The sequence below is a fragment of the Neofelis nebulosa genome, chromosome 8, assembly GCF_028018385.1.
Source record: "Neofelis nebulosa isolate mNeoNeb1 chromosome 8, mNeoNeb1.pri, whole genome shotgun sequence".
In the NCBI taxonomy this organism is placed as follows: domain Eukaryota; kingdom Metazoa; phylum Chordata; class Mammalia; order Carnivora; family Felidae; genus Neofelis; species Neofelis nebulosa.
This window is the reverse complement of record NC_080789.1, coordinates 11,017,589-11,039,385: the sequence shown is the minus strand read 5'-3', so window position 1 is coordinate 11,039,385 and position 21,797 is coordinate 11,017,589. Positions and strand designations below refer to the sequence as shown.

The window sequence follows — 21,797 nt, the reverse complement described above, 5'->3', positions numbered from 1 at the left end:
AAGAGAGAGCGCAAGCGGAGGAGGGGCAGAGAGAGAGGCAGAGAGAGAATCCTGAACAGGCTTCACGCTGTCAGCACAGAGCCCAACGCGGGGCTCGAACTCACACACCATGAGATCATAAGCTGAGCCTAAATCAAGGGTGGGGCGCTTAACCCACGGAGCCACCCGGGCAGCCCTAGAAATTTCTTCACACGATACTTTTTTCCCCATGAAGACATTGGCTCGATCGGCCAGAAAAGGCACAAGCAATGAAATTGGGAATTTTAACCAGGAAGAAAATTAAAAACAAAAGGGGAAAGAAGGTAGGGTTTATTGAGTACCCACTATGTCCCAAGCATCTTACGGACACTCTCCCCTCTCGTTTTTTCTTTTTTTTTTTTTTTTTATTTATTTTTTTTAAATTTTTTTTTTAACGTTTATTTATTTTTTGAGACAGAGAGAGACAAAGCATGAACGGGGGAGGGTCAGAGAGAGGGAGACACAGAATCTGAAACAGGCTCCAGGCTCTGAGCTGTCAGCACAGAGCCCGACGCGGGGCTCGAACCCACGGACCGTGAGATCATGACCTGAGCCAAAGTCGGCCGCCCAACCGACTGAGCCACCCAGGCGCCCCTCCCCCTCGTCTTCTCTATAACCGGAGGTGAGTAGTATTATTCCCCTTTTATAGGTAAGCACACTGAGGCTCCTTGCAGAGAAGCGGCTTGTCCAACCTCTCACGGGTCCCGAGTGGCAGAGCTGAGAGTCCCACGGCCGCATCTGGCCCCCAAGTCGATAGGCGACAATGGAACAGCTGCAAAGGAGCTTCACATTTGACTAGGAGCTTCCTAGCAGCCTGAGGGAAAAGGGACACTAAACATATGGCCGAGTGGTCACTAGACAGGAAAAAGCCAGACATGTCACGGAGGGGAAGCAAAGCCTTTCCTGGCACTGAATGCATTTTCCTTTTCCCCAAGTAGATGAAAGATAGCTTGTGGGTAGGGTGGACTCTTTGGGGCCCCGCTGTCCAGAGGTTTTATCTGGGGAGGTTGCTAAGCAAATGGCCCATCATCCCACATTATCCCCTAGGGAAGACTGTGCCCTCCAGCAGCCATCATCCTCTGTGTGTGCACGCGTGCGGGTGTGTGTGTGTGTGTGTGTGTACGCGCACGTACGTGTTTCTCGCTCTCACTTTCTCTTTTTACCCCCCAACCCCTCCCTCTGTTTGTCTCTTTTGCCTCTAAATCTCCCCAGCCCACACCCAAAAATGCAAAGAGTCCCTGCCACACGAAACTCTGCTGGTTTTAGGAAGTGTTGTTGCTTCAAGAGCCTGCTCACCAGGTCCCGGCAGACAGAACTTCCTCCCCACGCGGGGCTGGGCGGGGCCACCCGGAAGGGGCCTGGTGTAGCCTCAGTGACACATCTCTGCCTGGTCAGCTTGAGCAGCAGTTGGGTCAGCAGGCGACGGGATCGGAGGCCACCCTTCCCCGGGGCTTCAGGATGGACTTGTGCCACCCAGGTAAGCACCCAGGGCCGACCTCTCCGGGCCTCAGTTTCCTCCTCTGTAAAATGGGGACAATAGTGCCTGCCTCACAGGATCCTGGACGGAATTCATATGTAAATAGATGTAAGACAGGGTGGAAATGCAGAAGCATGCAACAAATGTTTACGAGCTCAGGCTAAGTGCCAAGCTGTGGCCCAGGTGCTGGGAGAACAGGGAACAAAGCAGGCCCTGTCCCTGCCCTCCTGAGCTCACGCTCTACAGGGGGAGACAGACATAAAGGTATTAATGTAATATGTCAGGGGGTGACAGGCAGGATGAAGGACAGTCACGTAGGATAAGGGACATGGGAGGGGGTGGTCGAGGAGACCTCAGAAGGAGACACCATTTGGGCAGAGACCTGAAGGAAGGAGGGAGTGATCCCTGTTGGTTTCTGGGGAAAGAATAGTCGGGGGGGGGGGGGTGCTGGGGAAGGAATGACCAGTGCAAGGAAGGTTGCTTGAGTTGAAGATGATGACGTTGGTGATAATGGCCGTCTGGGTGGCACAGGGGCCCTGAAGCTCCTGTTTGGACTTTAAGGGTGGGGGATGAGGGTGGCCTGTGGGGAGGCTGAGGACACCACCTAGAGTGCCAGTGGAGGGGGCCAGAGAGGAGCAGCAGAGAACCATGGCTGAGCCCCTCCCCAGTGAGCAGGACCGCGTGTCTGGAGGAAAGAGGAGAGACATGTGTATGGTTGGTAGGGAAGAGAACTGCATTTCTGCAAGGCAGAGGGAAAAAGAGGGACAAAGTCTCTGTGCCCTGCAATCGGAATGTCCCAGCATCAGGGCGCCTGGGTGGCTTAGTCGGTTAAGCGTCCAACTTCTGCTCAGGTCATGATCTCACAGTTTGTGGGTTCGAGCTCCGCATCGGGCTCTGTGCGGACAGCTCGGAGCCCTGGAGCCTGCTTCGGATTCTGTGTCTCCCCCACCACCCCCTCTCTGCCCCTCCTACACTCGCACTCTGTCTCTCTCCTACAAATAAATAAACGTTAAAAAAAAAAAAAAAAAAAGAATGTCCCAGCATTGCCTGGAAATCCAGAAGATGAGGGCTTCCAGGAGCTGTCCAGTTCCCCAAGTTCAGATGACGTCAAGCCCGTTAGCAACAGAACCCTTTCTTCAAACAAAACCTAACACCGAGCAGTCTGACCCCGCCCACCGCGCCTCCCCTGACCCCACGGGCTCTGGGGAACATGGTTAGAGAACTACCCTTCCCTTTCAACAGCTTTTGGGCTTTGGATGGCAGGTGGCTCCCAGACCGTACAGGCTCCGTGAATAGGTCTTAGGTGGAGACCAGATGATAAGGCGGGGACCCAGCGGGGAACAGCACCTGGCTTAAGATTACCCAGCAGATAAGAGGTGATGGATGGGTCCTTAAGAAGAGGGATGGTTGTCCCCATCACGAGGACACCGAGGCTCACGGAGGTGAACTGTGGGAGAGGACTGACTTACTTGAAGTCAGGGGGCCAGTAAGTGGCAGGGCAGGGACAAGAACCTGAGAGGAGAGAGAGCCACGGGTGAGCCCGGGCTGCGGAAGGTGCAGCCCAGAAGGCGGGCTGCTGCTTTGCTTTGGGCTGGCCCTGGGAGGGAAGGGATTGAGTGAAGTCAACGCAGGCGGTCTGTTGGGAGATTTCAGATCTCCACGGATTGGTTCATTCATTCATTCATTCATTCGTGTTATAAGCAGTCCTCCGGCGTGCAGGGTCTGTGCTGGGCAGTGCTGGGGACAGCAGGCCCAGCCCTGGGGGAGGCTGCTGGTCCAGGACATGGGGGAGTGGGAGACAGACCCTCAGGTCCTGCAGGACGATGACCCAGAGCAAACGAGGAAGCGACTCCTTCCACATGGGAGAGGGGGAGATCTTGGAAAACTTCCTGGAGGAGTCGGGTCCCCCAGGGCGGCCTCCCCACCTGCCTCCTGTGTTCAGGCCTCCTCCCCCCAGGGCCTGCCGGGAAGGTGAGCAGCCCAGGCAACAAAGCCTCTGTGTGACCAAAGACAGCACCTTTGGGCTGGTGCAGGGAGGCCGGGGAGTAGTTAAAAATAGAGGCAGCTTGGCTCTGGGGGCGGGGAGGAAGCCACACACCGCCCACAGAGCCTCGGGGGGGGGGGGGCCGGGGTGAGGAACAGCTTCGCCAGACACCCCCTCCTGCCCCCAGCCCCCCCCCCCCCCCAGACTCTGAGGAACCTCTGCCCTCGGGCCGCCAGGATAACGCCCTCCTCCCGCCCTGGAAAGGGGAAGCTGGGCCAGCTGTCCTGGAAACGGGCCTGCGAGCAGAAAGATTTCTAAAAATATGATGGGAAAGAGGAAGGACAAAGGGGAAGTAGGGAGGAGCTGGGGAGGTGGATGGCCGGGGTGGGCACCAGGGCACTGACAGCTGGCCTGGGCACCGTGCAGAGGGCAGCCGCAGCCTACAGCGTGGGGGGGAGGGGGGGCGTCCAAAAGCAGCCTTCGCGAGGCGGGAAAATCACCGAGCCCAGGGCGGAGTCAACAGAGTTCACGGTTATCATTATCGTGTTGTTATTTTGCGTGTTTCATGAGCACTATTACTAAAACCCGGCTCCACGGGGCGGGCGCCTGGGTGGCTCCGTCGGTGGAGCCCCTGACTTCAGCTCAGGTCATGATCTCGCGGTTTGTGAGTTCGGGCCCCACGTCGGGCTCGCGGCTATCAGGACAGAGCCTGCTTCGGGTCCTCTGTCCCCCTCTCTCTGCCCCATTTGCGCTCTCTCTCTCTCTCTCTTTCTCAAAAGTAAACAAACATTTAAAAAAAAATTTTTTTTAATTAAATCCAACTCCCACGAGCTGCTTCGGTGCTTGAAACCCCAGCGTCACCAGGCTCAGACTCAGAAGTGGCCACTCTGACCCTGCGTCCTTGTCGCCCTCCCTGAACCTCAGTGTCCTCAGCTCTGAAATGGGGAGAAATCCCCGCTTTGAAACAGACAGGTGAAGGGGTGGAAGGCCCTGGGCTTCACGTGACAGGGGCCACCTGTTGGGGGGGGGGGGTGGTCAGAATCCCTCCAGAAGGGGACAGGGGATCCAGGGGGTCCATGAACATGCCTGCCAAACCACAAAAGAAGCTCTGTGAAGACAAACTGCAGACAGCCCCGTCCCCACGCCCTCCCACTGTCCTGAGAAAACTCGCCACGCACGCTTATGCCTCAGTTTCCCCAGCTCTGGAGAGTTGGCTTTGTTTTCTCTCTTCCCCCCACCTCCCGCCAAAAAAACAAGGCATCATTCTGTATCTGGCCTTCATTCTCAAACAGGAGCCACGGTCAGCACTTCCGGTCAGAACAACCAGGAGATAGTACCTGGTGGGGTTTTGATGATTTGCGCGAAGATATCTGCCGTCGGAAGATCAACATCAGGGTTGTGGCCTCAGGAGTCCTGGATGGGCCTGGGTGTGACCGCCAGCTCCAGCACCTTCCAGCTGTGTCACCTCGGACACAGAACAGGAGGGCACCTGAGAGGGGAGACGCTGAGCGGGGGTGACGAGGCAGAGGGCGGAAGGAAAGGCATTCGAGACACGGGGAACAGCCTGTGCGTGCGGAAGCCTGTGGAGAGGGCGCACGTGGGAGCAAGTGGAGGACGTCCAGGAGGCCTCAAGCCGGGGGCGGGGGTGGCACAATGTCAGTGGAAGATGGGGCCCTGCCTGCCCAACCGGGGGGCCCGGAAGACTCGGGGTGTCACCCCCAGGACAACGGGACGCCGCGGGAGACTGGATGGGAGGTGCCGAGTGGAGGCCGGGAGACACGGGGTCCAGGGACACGCCGAGGTCGGGGTGGGGATGGGGGTGGGGCCGTGGAAACGGAAAGGAGATGGACGGGGCGTGGCGCGGGGGAGACACGAGGGTGAGAGAGGGGTGCATGTCAGTGTGCCTCAAAGAGCTGTGAGATCGAGTGACATAATTTACACCGAGCCGCTGGCACAAAGCAGGTGTTTTTGAGCCGAAGGTCAATGGGAGACTCTTCCTTCGCCACCCCCCACCTCCTCCCTGGAAACGGGGCTCTCTGGGCCTGCGGAGCCCAGTGTTGCAGGGACAGAAAGCAAGACTCCCAAGAGGGCCACCAGGAGGAGGGCACATGGAGCCACTCCTCGTCCCTCCTGGGTCCGTGTCAGTGACCTGCGGGGGCCAGAACACCACCTGATGGCTGCTGGGTTAGGTTGCATCCTGCATCCTGGAGGACGGTGCCCCATCCAAGCAGGACATCAGCTCCAAGCTGACGCTTTGTTCCACCAGGCTGGCAGCTTCCGGGGGGCGAAGTGGTCCCAGAGGACCAGCGGATCCCCTGGCCGGATGCTCCTCCCACGCCTGCCTTCCTGGGAAGAGAGCCCCTTGGTCCAGCGTGATGTTGTGCAGTACTCGACATCTGACGACCCCTGGACAGTGGCACTGGCCGAGGCTCTGTGGGAAGGAAGGGCCCCCCCGCACGTCCGGACCACGTATGGCTTCCGGTCAAGATGGATCGCTGGCCTTTAGGAGTGGAAGGGATCCTTTGCAATCCCATTGCCTCCCGAGTTGGCTGATGGGTCTTCGAGAGGAAACAGTGGGTCTCTGTTGCCGGCAGCTCAGAGATTCAGAGGTGGCGATAGCTCGGGAAGCTCGGGTGGGTGGCTTCTCATGTAGCCTCCACCCGGGCCACGTGGCTACTGCACTCGTGGACAGTTGTACCAGCACTGGGCTGCCGGTCAGAGCCTGGCTGAGGTCAGTGCTGGATGGTTGCTGGGCAGCATTGGTGGGCGTCACAAAAATCTTCATCCCCCGGGTCCACTCCGAGGGGACACCCACTTGCCTCCTCCCCAGAGCCCCCTACTCCCGATCTTCTGATCTTCCTCCTTCCCAGCCTCCGAGAAGTCAAGCCACCCTCTCCTGTTCACTGTTAACCTTAAAAAAAAACAAAACTGGGGGCGCCTGGGTGGCGCAGTCGGTTAAGCGTCCGACTTCAGCCAGGTCACGATCTCGCGGTCCGTGAGTTCGAGCCCCGTGTCAGGCTCCGGGCTGATGGCTCGGAGCCTGGAGCCTGTTTCCGATTCTGTGTCTCCCTCTCTCTCTGCCTCTCCCCCGTTCATGCTCTGTCTCTCTCTGTCCCAAAAATAAATAAAAAATGTTGAAAAAAAAATTAAAAAAAAAAAAAAAAAAAAAAAAAAAAAAAAAACTGCCAGCTATTTTCCCGGCCAAGGAGGGGTTTATTCCAGAAGAGTATTAGAACCGCCATCCAAGACAAGCAAGCTGTGGCAAAACCCCCGGCAAGTCCGAAGGACAGAGAGAGGAGTCGCTGTTAGGAAAGGGAGTCGGAAAGGCTGGGCGATAAACAGCAAGTCCATCGGAGTTAACTGGGGGCTCCAGGCGTAGTGGCTTTTCATGGGCTGAGTTGTGACTTTCTCATTGGCTGGGCTGTTGCGCAGGGAGGAGGAAAGCTTCCTTCCGGCTGCAGGGAGAGTAACTTAGTAGCTACAATCTTTGCCACTTGCAAGGTGTGTCTGCTCCTGTAGGGTCTGCAATTGAGGAGGAGTGGTCGGTGTGAGAGCCCCCCCTGCTTAAAGGAGATTTCCTTTCCTCAATTTGCACACCATAAATGCAGACGTGTTCTTGCTGGGGGCCGCTGCTCTTTGCACATGAAATGGGTGGCCAGGCACCCTCCCCAGAGTCCTCCTCACTGGGAGCCTTTCTCACCCCTGTCTCTCCAGGACACCTTTGGGCAGGGTTCAACAGCTACCCAGCGTTTACGTGTCCCCAAACACGAAGCCACCCATTCTGGAACCAGGTTGGGGTGCTTTGCTCCTTTGCCAGAGAGATCACAAGGGACCTACCCACGCAGACATAGTGGGAGCCAAGGGACCTGGTGCGACAGCAGTGGATGGCATAGGGGCCTGGGTGATGTGTTCACGGAGCTTACTGGAACCTTTCTGGTTTTATTCGCACTTGTTCCTCCTCAGTGAGCCACTTGTGAAGGACTGTCGTTGTGCTCACTTGACTTTATGACCTGGTGGGTCACCCAGAGCCATCTTGACTGCTTGACCAAGGGAATCATCGTATACAGTTGTCGTCACATTTCAGGACCCTTCTTCCTGGGCACCCAGCTTCTCCTTCAGTCAACAGAGCCTGGGTGTGAGCACTGGCTCAGGTCCAGAAACTGGGCGAAAGGTCTTGGCTTTTGATGCAGTGGCTGTCCTTGGGGAGGGCCATGTCCTCAGGTGAGGCAGTTCCATTCGGCTGAGTTAAGTTCCTGGGGAGGAGGAAATTCATCTGTGCCATCAGCAGGCTGCCCCCAACCCTACCCCCAGCCACTGAAAGAAATGGGTGCCTTGATCCTGAAGGGGACAGCTGATGGCACAAAGCAGCATCCATTATACGTGCGTTGGACACTTCCCACGGGTAGAATACTTGCTTGGTGCCTCGCCGTCTCAACACCCAGTTTCCATCCCCAACCCAAGATGGCAGCTCGGTCAGCGGGAGGGAAAGGTAGGGACAGGGAGCCTTTAATTTTCCCTCTGCTTTCATTTGGGAGATATAAGGGCTGTCCTTGCAAAACCTTAAAGAAAGGTGACCAGGTATTCCCTAAAGCTAGGACTTAAAGAGTTGGGGAGAGTATGGACAGACAGACGGGAGAAGGCATCCCAGGGTCGAGGAACAGCATGGGCAAAAGTGGGAAAGGAAGACAGAGACAGTGTGGGGGGAGTGAGGAGCCGGCAGGCTAGACTGCCAGGCTCTTACTGAGAATGGTGGAAGACAAGGCTGGCTAAAGACACCGGGACTGTGGAGGACCAGGAGGAGAACTCTTCCCCTCTAAGCAACAGGGAGCCCGTGGAGATTTCGGCCAAGCGAGTGTTGTGGATGCAAGAGGAAGTGCGAGGGGTTAGAGGTGAGCCAGCCGACCCCAGTGCGGGAATTGTCACAGCAACTTGCACAGAATGCCAGCACACACGCGTCTCCTTTCACTCCGGGTAACGAGAAAAGAGCCCAGGCTTTGTAGCCAGCCCAATCCAAGCCCCACCCGGGCTGAGGTAGCTTGTCCCTGTGGAGCCCTGGCCGGCTCACCTCATCTCTCTGAGCCTCGGTGTCTGGAGCGGGAGCTGCAAATTGTCCCCCCACCCCCAAAGCCAGTCTCCCCATCTTACACGGTCGCAATGGTATCAGGGCCGCCATGCTAAGGGCTCATTTCCCCGCCTCCCTTGCAGCTAGGTGTGGTCATGTGACTCTGTCTGACCAATGGCCCGGGAGGCAAAAATGATACCCCACTCCCTGGTTGTGCAAATAAATACGCGGCCAAGTGAGCTAACCAAGCGATCTGGGGAAATAGCAGATGAAAATGCCCAGGAAGGATGAATGCCGTCCGCAGGTATTTTGAGTACCTGCTACGCGTCAGCTCTTTCTAGGGGGCGGAGGATGCAGCGCTGAGGAAAATTCTTGAAGTTCCTGCTGTCACGGTGCTGAGAGTATAACGCGTAGAGGTGCTGAGAGTATAACGCGTAGAGCAGGAAAGGCGCAAATCAACAAGATGGTGGGGGTGGGGGGGAGGGGAATGTCCCCAGAGGGTGCAAAGCTGGGCGGGAAGGGGAGGGGAGAGGAAGGGAGCAAGCCAGGGACTCCCCCCCCCGCCCCCGGCCCATCCCCGTTCTTCTCTCTCCAGACCCAGCGGAGCTGAGCAGTGGGGAGACAGAGGAACTACAGCAGATCAAATGGCACCGGAGGCAGCTTCTGGAAGACATCCAGGTGCGTGCACACTCACAAACGCACGGGCTCCTGTCCACACGCGTGTTCGAGCCGACACGCCCTCCCACGAGCAAACCCCCATACGCGCTCACGCAGCCCCGCACTCACTCCGGCCCCCCCCCCCCGGGCCTGGTCAGAGAGCAGGGCCAGACCCCATCCAGCGGCCCCCCCTCCGCCCCCGGAGTGGGAAGAATGGAATTCCGGGGGGGGGGGGCTCTCCCCGTTGCCGGGCTCAGCTGCCGGGGCCCAGAGAGAGCTAGGAGGGTGGGGGGAGATCGGTTAAGCACCTACTGTGTGCCAAGCCCTGCCTGGTGCTGTCTGCACTGGATGGCTTGGCGGGTTCCAGTCCCGCCTGTGTGGCCCCGATCCGGTCGCATCTCCACCCTGGGCCCCAGTTTCAGCCCCTCAAAAATGTCACCCATTTCATCAAGATAACACCAACGTGTGCCTGGCCCTTGCCAACACAGTTTCTCAGACGTTCACCCATTTGACTCTTAGCAGCCTTCGAAGGCGGGTCCTCGTTCTGTTCCTGGAGCGTGCGGAGCTCAGTCCTGCCCCCGGGCCTTTGCACTCACCGTTCCCGTGGTCCCCGGGACTCTCCGCAGCTCTCGTCGGGGCACCTCCTTCTCACTATTTCGTTCTTGGCTCAAACGATGCCCTGACCGCTCTGGCTGTGGTGGCTGGGGCCCCACCCCACGCCAACACACGTGTACCTAAGAAAGTTGAAGATACAAAATCACTCACTGAGCAAGTGCTTTGTTGAGACCCCCTAGGTGGCCAGGATCTTCCTGTACCATGACACGACATTAATGATCAGAGATCGTTCTCTTTTTATTGGAGTACGGTTGACACCCCACGTTCCATTGGTTTCAGGTGTCCCCCATGGTGCCTGGACAAGGCGATCCCTTACGCTGCGCCCACGACAGGGTAGCTACTCTGGTCATTTCATTTGCCCATGACCACCGTGATCCCACCCCCACTGGGTCTGTCTTGCCCATCACCATAGCCCCAGCTCCAGAGTCAAAGCATGACTCTCCTGTCCGCCCAGCGGTCGTGGCTGGCATAATTAGGGGGTCCTCTGCCCCTGGGCGCCTCCTGCAGGGTCAAGACAAAAATAAGAATAAAAAAGGCTTGACGGGGGTGGCGAAAGCGCAGACTTGGAATCGGGCCTCCGACACGTCCCCTTAGCTCTCTGCACTTCAGCGACCCCTTCTGTACATTCCACTGGGGTGACAAGGTCCCTGAAAAGACAGCCTGCGCGATCTTGTACCCGGGGGGGGGGGGGGGGTCCCCATAATACTGGGCACATAGTAGGCACTGAGTGAAGGGTGAGCGGCAGAGTAAATGGATGGGGGAGGGAAGCCAGAGAGGAGTTGGGGCCTGGTCCTAGGGTGGGAATTCATTCCTCGTGGCTGGGGAGGCAGTAGGGAGCCATGGAAGGAGCTGGGGAAGGGCAGGCACCAAGCTGTGCTTCAGGAAGCTGGCAGCTGGGCGCAGGAGGGCTTGGCGGGTAGGCTTGGCTAAAGGGCAGGAGACTCCACAGCTGCAGAGGGGAGGTGGGAGGGCGAAGGGTGGGGACTTGAGGACCGCGTCCCCCGAGACAGGAGCGCATGGAGAATTGCGTATCAACCGGCAATAGGCTGGCTCGGGATTTTGAGGATAAGAAACATCTGGGAAAGGGAGGGGGGCGCCGGCGGGCGGGTTAAGCGTCTGACTCTCGGCTCAGGTCATGATCTCGCGGTCTGTGAGTTCGAGCCCCGCGTCGGGGTCTGCGCTGATGGTGCGGAGCCTGCTCGGGATTCTTCTGTCTCTCCTTCTCTCTACCCCTCCCTGACTTGTGCCCGCTAAATAACATTAAAAAATTAAAAACAAGAGAGAGTGGGAGGGAGAAACATCCGGGAAAGGGATCTCTCGAAGGTAGGCGAGCAGTGACAGCTCACTGGAGGTCTGGGGTCACGCCCAGGGGTGGAAGTGGTTGTTGAAGTCTGTCCCTGACTTTCCCTCCCTGTTGCACCACCCACCCCCCCCCCCAAACCGCCCCGCAGAAGCTGAAGGATGAGATCGCAGATGTGTTTGCCCAGATTGATTGCTTCGAGATCGCAGAGGAGAGGTGAGGAGGGGCCAGGCCAGGGGCCCCTGGGAAGCTGCCATGGTGGCTTCCCGAGGATGTCCCACACCAGGAATGAGCAGGAGGGAGCAGGGGCCCTTCCTGGGCCTGGGGCCCTGGTGAAATCAGGGATCGACCTGGAAGAAGAGGCAGCAGGGAGGGCCTGAGGGCCCATCTCGTGGTCTGGTCTGGTCCTTACTGCCAACAGCCCCCTCTTTTGAGAGACACTCCCCATCCCCACCCCCTCCACCCAAAGTCCCTCCTAACCCGCACTGACCCAGGCCCTGATCATTTGCCGGCCAGGAGCATCACGGGATGGGCTAGGAAAAGGAGCGCTCAGCTCTGTGACCTGGGGCTTGTCCCCGCCCCTCCCTGGGCCTCAGTTTCCCCCCTTGTGGGGAATAAGAAGGTTGCTCCCTACATAATCCCCTGAGGCCCCAGGTACCGACGGCTACACATTCGTCTCAGGAAGTCGCCACCCGGCCCCTGCCGTCCCTTGATCTCCGATCACCTTTCTAGCCCCACCACAAGTGCACATGGGCCCACACGTGGTTGCCCCGTGTCTCCAGGTGTCCTGCTCCAGCCCCGACACCAGCATAACATTTACAGAGCGCCTACCACCAAGCTGCTTTAAACTCTTTAGCCTCTCAACCATGCTGGGGAAACTGAGTCCCAGAGAGGTGAAGTGATTCCCCTCGTGTGGCTCAGCCAGCAAAGCAGCAGAGAGACATTTGCACCAGGAGTCGGGCCCCGGGGGGCCGTGCCCTCACCCCCGGCCTCCCTGTCATCCTGCCCCCACTTCGAGCCCAGGGCCCCCCTAAATGCTCTCCCTAGAGCGACTCTGGGCTTCCAGGGCCACGGCTGCAGAACCGGTTAGAATGCTGGAGCTGGGCCCACTGGTAGCTCTGGGAGGGGCCCAGACCCTGCATTTCTAGGGTCTCTCCGAGGCGATTCCAATGCGGGATGTGAGGACCCCACTTGGAGGCCCTTGGGGGCCCTTGGGGAATATTGGCTGTAGCTGCGGAAAAAGCATCCTTGGGGACTGGGGGCGGGGGGGTCCTGGGGTTCTGGGGCGGTCCAGGCTGACATCTCCTTGTCTGCAGCCGGATGGCCCAGAAAGAGAAGGAGCTATGCATTGGGCGTAAGAAGTTCAACATGGACCCCATGAAGGTAGGGCAGTCGTGGGGGGCTTGGGTGGTCGTGGGGGCGGGCGTTCCGCATGCTGGACACCTTCACGATGTCCTCTCGTTCCCCTCGACTGACGATTGCCCACCTTAGAGGTGAGAAAACTGAGGCCCAGCGGAGCTCAGGACCTTGTCCGGTGGCCCACAGCCTGCCATGGCTTAAGTGCCCTGTCACCCCATAGCAGAGCATGAGGTAGGAGCCGGGAGGAGGTGGTGACATTTTATGAAGCCGAGTCTCTGCTTCCTCCTTTTTAGTAGGTCTTTGGACACTGGGGCCCTTAGATTCTGGGGCTCAGTCTCCAGAAGTTTCTCCCAGCCTCTCTGCTGGGGGAGGGCCAGGCATGGAGCACTGGGGCTCAGGCTGCTACGACTCTTGTCCCTCCCCCCACCCCCGCCCCCCCCACCCACCCACACCACCTCCCCACCCCCCACCTCCACCCCACCCTCCCCTCCCCTGGCCTCAGAGCAACCTCTCACCTAGCTAGGTGGCAGCCGGGTCCCTTCCTGCTTGAACAAAGACAGGAGGAAGCCACAAGCTGACATACGGGGGTAGGGTCAGGGCACTCAAGGGGTCCCTGGAAATTGACTGCTCTGGCTGAGAGAGTTGCCTCCCATCACAGTGACACAGACTCACCCATTTGTCACACACCCATTTGCCTTCCACAGCCACGGGAATCGGACCCCTGCCCCAACCGCACAGAACACACACACAGACACGCACACACTCGGGCATACAGACGTGTGCTCACACACAGTTGCACATACACACAGAGCACCTGGGAGGGGCCACTGAGGGGTCCCCAGGACCCTCTGCCTGTCACTGAGAGCCCCTCACAACCGGCACCCCCCCCCCACCTTCCAGCAACCTCTTCCCCAAACTCCCAAAGTTAGAAGGACAGATTCTGAGCGCCTGGGTCGTGAGGTATGCGTGATAATTGTCACATCAGAAGCAGGTTTCATGTAGAAAGGGAAGGAAAGTCGCCACGATGGAAACTCTCTCCCTCTGAATGCTGGGACGTGGCCATCTCCTCTCCTTTTGATTTAGCCGGATTTTTTTCTAATTTTTTACACAATGGACATAGATTGCTTGTGAGGAAAAAAACATGAAACGCTATTTTTAAATGTATGAATATGAAGGGGACAAAAGAAAGGGCTGAATCGTTGAATCTTAAAATTATAAATTCATAGAATCACTGAAGCATGTAATCAGTGTGAGCCTGAAGGGGACCCGGGGAGCCCCTGGCATGAGCCTGGCCCGCTGCAGGATGCTCTCTCTCTTCGCATGCCTCCACTGATGGGGACCTCACCACCTTCCAATGGCAGCTTCTGTTAAGGAGGGACACAACTTCCCCGAACAGTCTGTGCCAATGTCAGAATGCCAGGTCCCCCCACAGCCTGCCCCACAGTCTGGCCACGGGGGGCCCCTCCCTTCCTCCACTGAGGCCAGCTGCTGGGGGGGTGCTGATCATGGGCTCCGTGTACCCCCTCCAGGGCGTCCAGTATCTCATTGAGCACAAACTGCTGACACCCGACGTCCAGGACATCGCGCAGTTCCTGTACAAGGGCGAGGGCCTCAACAAGACGGCCATCGGCACGTACTTGGGGGAGAGGTAAGGCGGTGAGTGGCCTCAGGGAGATAGGGAACGAGGGTGTGCGCAGGTGTGTGTGTGTGTGTGTGTGTGTGTGCGTGTGTGTGCGTGTGCAGGTAAGTGAGTGAGCGAATTATGTTAGGGAAGTCCTAACTCTTGGGGCTTGAGACAGCTAACTGATCACTCCCCTCCACCTTCTGAACCAATGCCTGCCTTCCTGCCTGCCTTCATTCACTTATTTGGTCAACAGATAGATATGTTTTAGTCTCCACTGTGTGCCAAGCAGTGTCAAATCCCCGGACTTATACTAGTGACCAAGATAAACAAAACCAAACCCCTGCCCTCGGAGAGGTACGTTCTAGTGGGAAAGACAGATCCCCAAATATGCAAAATATATTAGAAAATGTTAAGTTCTTTGGACTGCAAAGAAAGCAGGGAAGGGAGATGAGAAGCGTTGGGAATCATGGGTCAAGGGCCGTGACTTTAAATACTGTGAGTAGGAAGGGTCTCGTCGAGAAAGTGATGCTTGACACATAAAGGAGGTGAGCAGTGAGGACATCTGGGGGAAGAGCATGCCAACGGGAACAGCCTGTGCAAAGGCCCTGGGGCAGAAGCATGCTCAAGGAATGGCAGGCTGGTGAGATCAGAAGAGACCAAGGGAGGGAAGAAGTGGCAGGTGATGAGGTGGGCTCCATGGGAGGGTCTGGGCACAGAAGGGGTGAGAAAGGACCCCTCTGGGCTGTTGGGAGAGGCAGGCGGGCTGTAAGGGACGAGGCAGCAGCCAGACCAGCAGCCCTTCTCCCAGGCTCCGCAGGGGACACGTTCCTTCCCCCGAGAGGGCAGGGGATGCTGGTGCAAGAAAAACAGAGCTTCCCGATTTGAGCTGGGAAGAAGGGAGAAATAGGGGTAGGCCCGGCTCTCTTCATTTCACAGAGGAGGACACTGGGACTCCGGGAGGTCCAGTGGCTTGAGTAGGGTCACCCAGGCAGGAAGTGACAGAGAGCGCCCCCTCCCCTCCCGGGTGAGAACAGCGCCGGTGAGCCGTGGGGGAGTTGCAGGGGTGGAGGGGGGTGGGTCTGCTCCAGTGTGAGGAATACGTGTGCACGTTCGGGGGGAGGGGCTCAGACGTGGCTCAGACAGATGGGAGCAGACCGGAAGGTGGCTGGATCCGGAAGGAGGACACGCGGCTCCCCTCCTCTCCCTCCCCCACCTCAACCCCTTCGAGGAGGCGGGTGCCAGCAAGTTCCCAAGCGTGTGCCCTCCTCCCTGTCCCCTGCAGGGATTCCTTCAACCTGCAGGTCCTCCAGGCCTTCGTGGACTGCCATGAGTTTGCCAACCTCAACCTCGTGCAGGCCCTCAGGTGAGGGGGCGGGGGGTGGAGGGGGACAGCCCTCAGGGGTGACGGAGCCTGGGCGGGACGAGGAGCCACATAGCTTACGGCACAAACACAGCAAGGGGAGCGACGAGGAGGACGGGAGGACCTAAGGAGCCGAAATGAATTACTGACAGTTACCACCTCCTGGAGCAGAGGCCAGGTGGGGTCATCAGCTCGCCCCCGCTCCGGGGACAGCGGGGACAAGCGTCTGGCTTATCACAGCGAGCGCTCCCGGTGTTAACTCCACGATTAGAGCGATAGTTAATCACGGCCCCCATGGTTGCTGTTACCCCTGCCATTCCCACTACTTTTGAGATCAGGGTTTTATTCATTTGATTAGTGCAGGGTAGTGGGCAGTCCCTTTGTTATGACATATTGAACTGTGGAGCCAAGCTGCCCAGGTCATAGCCCAGCTCTGCTACACACACACACACACACACACACACACTCAAAACTCCCCGTGCCTCAGTGTCTTCATCTGTAAAAGGGAACAATAACAGTACCAAAGTCATAAGGTTGTGACGAGTAAAGGAAGAGGTACTTACTATGGGCTTAGTAAGTCTCGCTGCCTGAACAATCGGCTCCCCGTGAGGGTATTTGATCCGGACCCTGGAGGATGATCGGGAGTTTGTATGTAACGCAGAGAAGGAAGAAGCCATCACCATCGAAGCAGTGTGGCCTTCCCTCCAGTTCCCCTGTTCTTTAAGGGAGAAGGGTCGGTGGTCGGGAGGCTCCCATATTCATTCATTTGTTCATTCATTCACTCTTTCACTCCTTACCGGGCAGTCCCGGGGTTTCCCGAGCCTGCGTGAGGCCCAGCAGGAGAGGTGAGGGGACCAGCCACAGACGGTCCTCGCCCTGGAGGAACGCAGTTTTTTTTTTTTTAATTTTCTGTTAATGTTTATTTATTTTTGAGAGTGAGAGAGAGAGAGAGAGTACAAACAGGGGAGGAGCAGAGGGAGGGAGACCCAGAATCAGAAGCAGGCTCTAGGCTCTGAGCTGTCAGCACGGAGCCCGACGCGGGGCTCCAACTCGTGGACCATGACCTGAGCCAAAGTCGGACGCTTAACCCACTGAGCCACCCAGGCGCCCCTCGAGGAACTAAGTCCCAAGAGCAGGAAGCCCAGCCAGGGGAAGGCACTTGCGGAAGGGTCCCCAGCCAGACCCCAGGGCAGACAGAGCCCCCCCCCTCCCTGGGCTGAGGCGGAGGGGCCACAGATGGTTCTGGACCCCAGACGGGCCGAGGGGAGCGCCCACCGAGCTCTGATACTTTGAAAGAAAAGGCACCTTCCCGTGACCCTACTTGATGGGGACAGACGCTCCCACCGACAGGATGAAGACTCTAAGGCTTAGACAGACAGAGCAGTTTGTCCGGGGTCCCCCCGACACCGTGCCCCCGAGATCCCCGCCCACCCCATCGCCCACAGCCCCATCCCTCCCCCAGACAGTTCCTGTGGAGCTTCCGGCTGCCGGGCGAGGCCCAGAAGATCGACCGGATGATGGAGACTTTTGCCACCCGCTACTGCCTCTGCAACCCAGGCGTCTTCCAGTCCACAGGTGCCGGTGTGGGATGGGACCCGGGGCTCCAGGACCCCTTCGGAGCTGCAGGCCCAGATCCTCCTCCCGAGGCACCAGGGTCGCCCCACCCCTTCCGGTTTCCCACGGTGTCTGAACAGGGCTTTAAAGGATGAAGAGGAGTTCTGCCCAAGGTCAAGGGGAGAGAGGACCTTTTGGGGCAGGAGTTTTCATCTGAGTAAAGGCCAGAAGCATGAAACACCCTGTGTGGGACGTAGGGAGCACAGGTGTATAGAAAGATCTCCACGGAGATCAGAACTCCGTACCCCCACCGCCACCCTTCCCCTCACCGCGGGCTGGGTAAGAAATCATCAGGGCAAGCTTGTCCTGCCCTCCTTCTCTGTTCCTGAAGTTACCATAACAACAAGAACCAATTCCGTTAGTTGAGGACGACCTGTGCAAAGTCATCTGGTCCTTGCACCCGCTGTCTGAGGCCAGGAACATCCCCCCCCTCTGCATATAGCAGAGACTCCGAGAAGTGATGTGACTTGTCCACGGACACAACGCTTCTTGGCCGTGTGGCCATAGTCAGGTCCTACCAATCACTTGTCCTACCTTGTAGTTATACAGAACTGGGGGGGAGGGGGTGCTGGTTTATCTGTCCCCCCCCCTCCACTAGTCTAAACATCCCGCAGGGCGGGAACTGTATTGAATGTATTCGCCGATAAATTCCCCAGTCCGCAGCACTCTGTGGGTACGCAGTAAAGATTTCTGGAAAGGAAGGGATTTAAAAAAATTTTTTTTTCAACGTTTATTTATTTTTGGGACAGAGAGAGACAGAGCATGAATGGGGGAGGGGCAGAGAGAGAGGGAGACACAGAATCGGAAACAGGCTCCAGGCTCTGAGCCGTCAACCCAGAGCCTGACGCGGGGCTCGAACTCACGGACCGCGAGATCGTGACCTGGCTGAAGTCGGACGCTTAACTGACTGCGCCACCCAGGCGCCCCTTTTTTTTTTTTTAATTTTTTTTTTTTCAACGGAAAGGAAGGGATTTTAAAGCACCAGATCTGAGTCCCAGTCTAAGTACGCAATTTTGTGACCTTGGGGCTGTAACTTAACTCCCTTGTGCCTCAGTGTCTTGCTCTGTAAAATGGGGTTACTCGCCTCGCAGGGTTGTTATAGGGATGTAGAGCTTAGCACAGGGCAACCACCGGCAACTACCAGGTTCTGTTAGGTGCCGCAGTTTTCGGAGGTAGAGTCGCCGGTGTTCTGGAACATGAGGATACTTCAGGTTAGACCTCCTCACGTCACCAGTGGGGGGAGCTGAGGCTCCAGGAGGTCAGGTGCCTTCCCAAGGTCCACCAGACCAGCCGGGGACACACAGCCGGACTTCCCTGACTCTGGAACCCGGGGCCCAAAAACGCCCCAGAGGAGCATCACTTCCCTCCCCAGTGCCCAGCCCAGCCTCTCCCCCAAGCCCATGAAAGTCTGAATAACAGAACAGGAACTCGGGCCCCCAGGAGCCCCGCAATGCCAACAAGATTGCCGAGCAGAATGTGACTAAGCCCTGAACAGTGTGGCCAACAATAGGTGTTCCGCGGAGGCAGGGAACAGAGTGGGCAGGGAGGCTGGAAGGGGTCCGGAAGAGGCTGGAGCTGAGAGATGAGGATTGAAATGCGCAGCAAAGGGAAGGGGAAAGGCAGGGGGCCCAGCAGGAGCAGAAGTGCAGAGGTGGGAAGGCAGCTAAAGGGAGCGGGAAGGCCAGAAGAGTGGGGAGGGGGAGGGGCCTCGAATGCCAAGCCAGGACAGCTGGGCCTTCGGGGACTGAGACGGGTGATGATGGGCCCCTCGAAGGGGTCGGGGTAGAGGAGGCGAGAGTGACCAGCGCCAGGCCCGTGACCCCTGTGCCATCTCGCAGATACCTGCTACGTCCTGTCCTTCTCCATCATCATGCTCAACACCAGCCTCCACAACCCCAATGTCCGGGACAGGCCACCCTTCGAGCGCTTTGTGTCCATGAACCGTGGCATCAATGGTGGCGGTGACCTGCCTGAGGAGCAGCTGCGGGTAAGAGGGGCACGGCCCGACTCACCTGGTCCCCAGGCATCTGGGAGGGGTTCGTCCTTAGGTGGACAGCCCCAAGGGGGGCTCCTGTGAGACAGACCTCTGCAGGGGGATTCTCTGCTGGGAGGGACCCCACCCCAGGTTGGTGGCTGTCGTGAGATGGGCGTTCCTGAGTGGTCCCCATCTTAAGGGCGAAGTCTGATAGAGACCACCCACGAGATCCCCCCCAGACTTCATCGTTTGGAGGATTCTGGGCACCCATCATTCGCACCTTCCAGCAAGGGTGCCTCACGCAACTCAGGCGTATTGCCTGGAATCCCGGATTCTTAGACTCTCAGCATGTCAGAGCTGAAAATCCTCAGACTCTGCTAAGACCCTTCCCTCCTTCAGAGAGGAGGAAACCGAGGTCTTCCGCAAGGCAACTTGAGAGCCAAGCAGAACCCAAGCCTCCCGTCTCTCCATCAAGCAGCCCCCCATTCCTGCCGTATGACACCGGGCCCTATGCTCGGCATGGGGCACCCACGGATGCGTCAACCACAGGCCCTGCCAGGCCAAGTTCAGGGTCTGGTGGGAAGACGATACATAAGTGAATTGTAGCCCTGTGTGATTCGTGCTGTCCTAACGGTGGGAACATAGCCACAGAAACACAGAGGACACTCCTGTCAGTCTCCTGGGGGCAGGGGAAGGAAGGGTGCCATCTTGGAAGACTTCACAGAGGAGATGACTTTTGAACTGGGCCTTGACGGTTGAATAGGAGTTTTCGCGGAGGGGAGCAGAGAAAGGACATTGCACAAAGGGGAAGCAGCCAAAACCCAAGCCCGGCCTAGCTGGGAAAGGCAGAAATGTCCAGAGTGGCTGGGTGGGGTCAGAGCATCCAAGGCTTTGCATGACAACCTGTTTGCTGTGGGTAACACGGAGCTAGGAACGGTTTTGTAAACACGGGAGTGGGATTCAGAGCCTGGTGCAGCAAAAGTGAATTGGCAGTTCATTTCCAGGACTCAAGATGCCCCAGAGCTCAATAAAGCCTCAGTCACCTCCCTGTGAGAGGCTGGCAGGAGGGGAGGAAAGGGTGCGAACCTCACCCTCCCAGCTCAGCACCCTGCAAACCTCCAGCCGCAGAAGTCTGGAGGGAAGCCTGGGTCTGGAAGGACCCTGGTGCCCCTCCGTGTTCGAGAACCGCCACGCCCTTAACCCACCACCCTCCTTGGTCCCCAGAGGAGAAAGTTTATCACGAGGAAAGGGAGAGCCGCAACACAGAATGAGGGCTCCGCGAGCTGGTTGGAGCTCGAGTCAATTCCCGCCTCCCGTTTGCCTGCCGGTGACCTTGGGGAATGACTCACCCTCTCCAAGCCACCATTCTCTGAACCAGGAGAACAGGGATAATGACGCCTGCGTCACAGAGCTGCTGTGAGTAGCAATTTATAAAAACGTAAAGGGCATAGCCCATGCCAGGTACGCAGCTCAGGCTCTAAATGGTGGTTTATGTCACTATTAAGAATAATTAACCATAATTTAAAAAACAAAAAAAAAACAAAAAACCACCACTTAGTAGAATGCCCGGAATGTGAAATGCGTTTGGAAATCGGTAACTCATCTCATTGCGGCACTCGTGTGGCAGGAAGCTGAGCACGCCTTGTCTGGCAGGTGATGAGTTAATGACACGCAGGCACCCGCTCCCCGATCTCCCAGACAGCCCCCCCGCTACTGCGGAGCCCCCAGTGAGCTCAGCGCAGCACCTCGCTCCTTAAGTATTTCCCCCCCAACTCAAGCCTTTTGTTAATAACAAGGCGCTACATTTGCATAAAGCTTGTAACTTTCTTCTCTTAGGGCTTTAGGGGTCTATTATGCCAATTTAGCTTACACTCTGCCTGGGAGGTTGGGGAAGGGTTTATTAGCCTCCTTGGCCGCCAAGAGAGGCGGGCACAGAGGAGGGGTGGAGGTGGGGGGGGCTGGGAGGGGGGAAACAGAGCGTTAGAGTCACAGCCACATCCAAGTCCTGACTCCCCCACTCTCTGGTTGTGTGACATTTGAGAAGCCGCTTGACCTCTCTGAGCAACCAGCTCGTAGGATTAGCGTAGACATGTAAGGTATTTAGCAAAGTGCCTGTGTAGTTAGAGTGGCTGACTAATCCAGAAGCTTCCCGGGGTGCAAAGAGAGCCACGCGGGCCTGGTCCTTGCTGTTCGGGGCTTTTAGGGCAGAAGTTGAGGGTGCTGTGTGGACGGGGGGGGGGGGGGGGGGGGGGGGGGTGCATTTGCCTTCTCTCTGGGCCTCCTCTTCCCCGTATGTAAAGCAAGAGCTCAGCTTTAAGGACCTTTCAGATATTCAAAGTTTACCACTTTGAGGAAGGATCCCCCACGACGGTACTGGAGCTTGGGCCCTGCTGAGGACACCGTCACGTCACGCTTTTAAGTGACCCGATCTGTGAAATTAAATTAACACAGACACATTACCTGAAGCGAGGGCACACAGACCACGAGGGTGCACAGCTGGACAAGGCTTTGGAGAGGTGCACTGCGGGAGGCCGGGGGCGGGCGGGTTGAGCCCATCTTGTCCTGGCCATCCTGATAGGAATGGGGGACAATGCCCGAGAGACTCAGAGCAAAGGTACGGGGTGTGGACTCGGGATAGGAGATCAAATCCCAGCTCTGCCCTATGGCTGTGTGACCTGGCCGGTGAGCCTCAGTTTCTTCATCTGCGAAGTGGGCAGATGCTGCTGCCGACCCAGGTTGTTCTCCCGAGAAG

At 57.6% G+C, this 21,797-nt stretch overlaps 1 protein-coding gene across 1 annotated transcript in view; it reads left to right on the top strand.

Moving 5' to 3' along the window:
* Positions 1-1,335: 1,335 nt before the first annotated feature.
* CYTH4 (cytohesin 4) overlaps positions 1,336-21,797 on the top strand; it is a 36,477-nt gene continuing 16,015 nt past the window's right edge. Inside the window, exons 1-8 of the mRNA XM_058741366.1 lie at positions 1,336-1,495; positions 9,137-9,219; positions 11,265-11,329; positions 12,430-12,496; positions 14,002-14,120; positions 15,379-15,459; positions 16,919-17,031; positions 18,909-19,057. Of these exons, the coding sequence (XP_058597349.1) occupies positions 1,477-1,495; positions 9,137-9,219; positions 11,265-11,329; positions 12,430-12,496; positions 14,002-14,120; positions 15,379-15,459; positions 16,919-17,031; positions 18,909-19,057 (696 nt within the window). The 5' untranslated portion in view covers positions 1,336-1,476. The remainder of the gene's footprint in view (positions 1,496-9,136; positions 9,220-11,264; positions 11,330-12,429; positions 12,497-14,001; positions 14,121-15,378; positions 15,460-16,918; positions 17,032-18,908; positions 19,058-21,797) is intronic.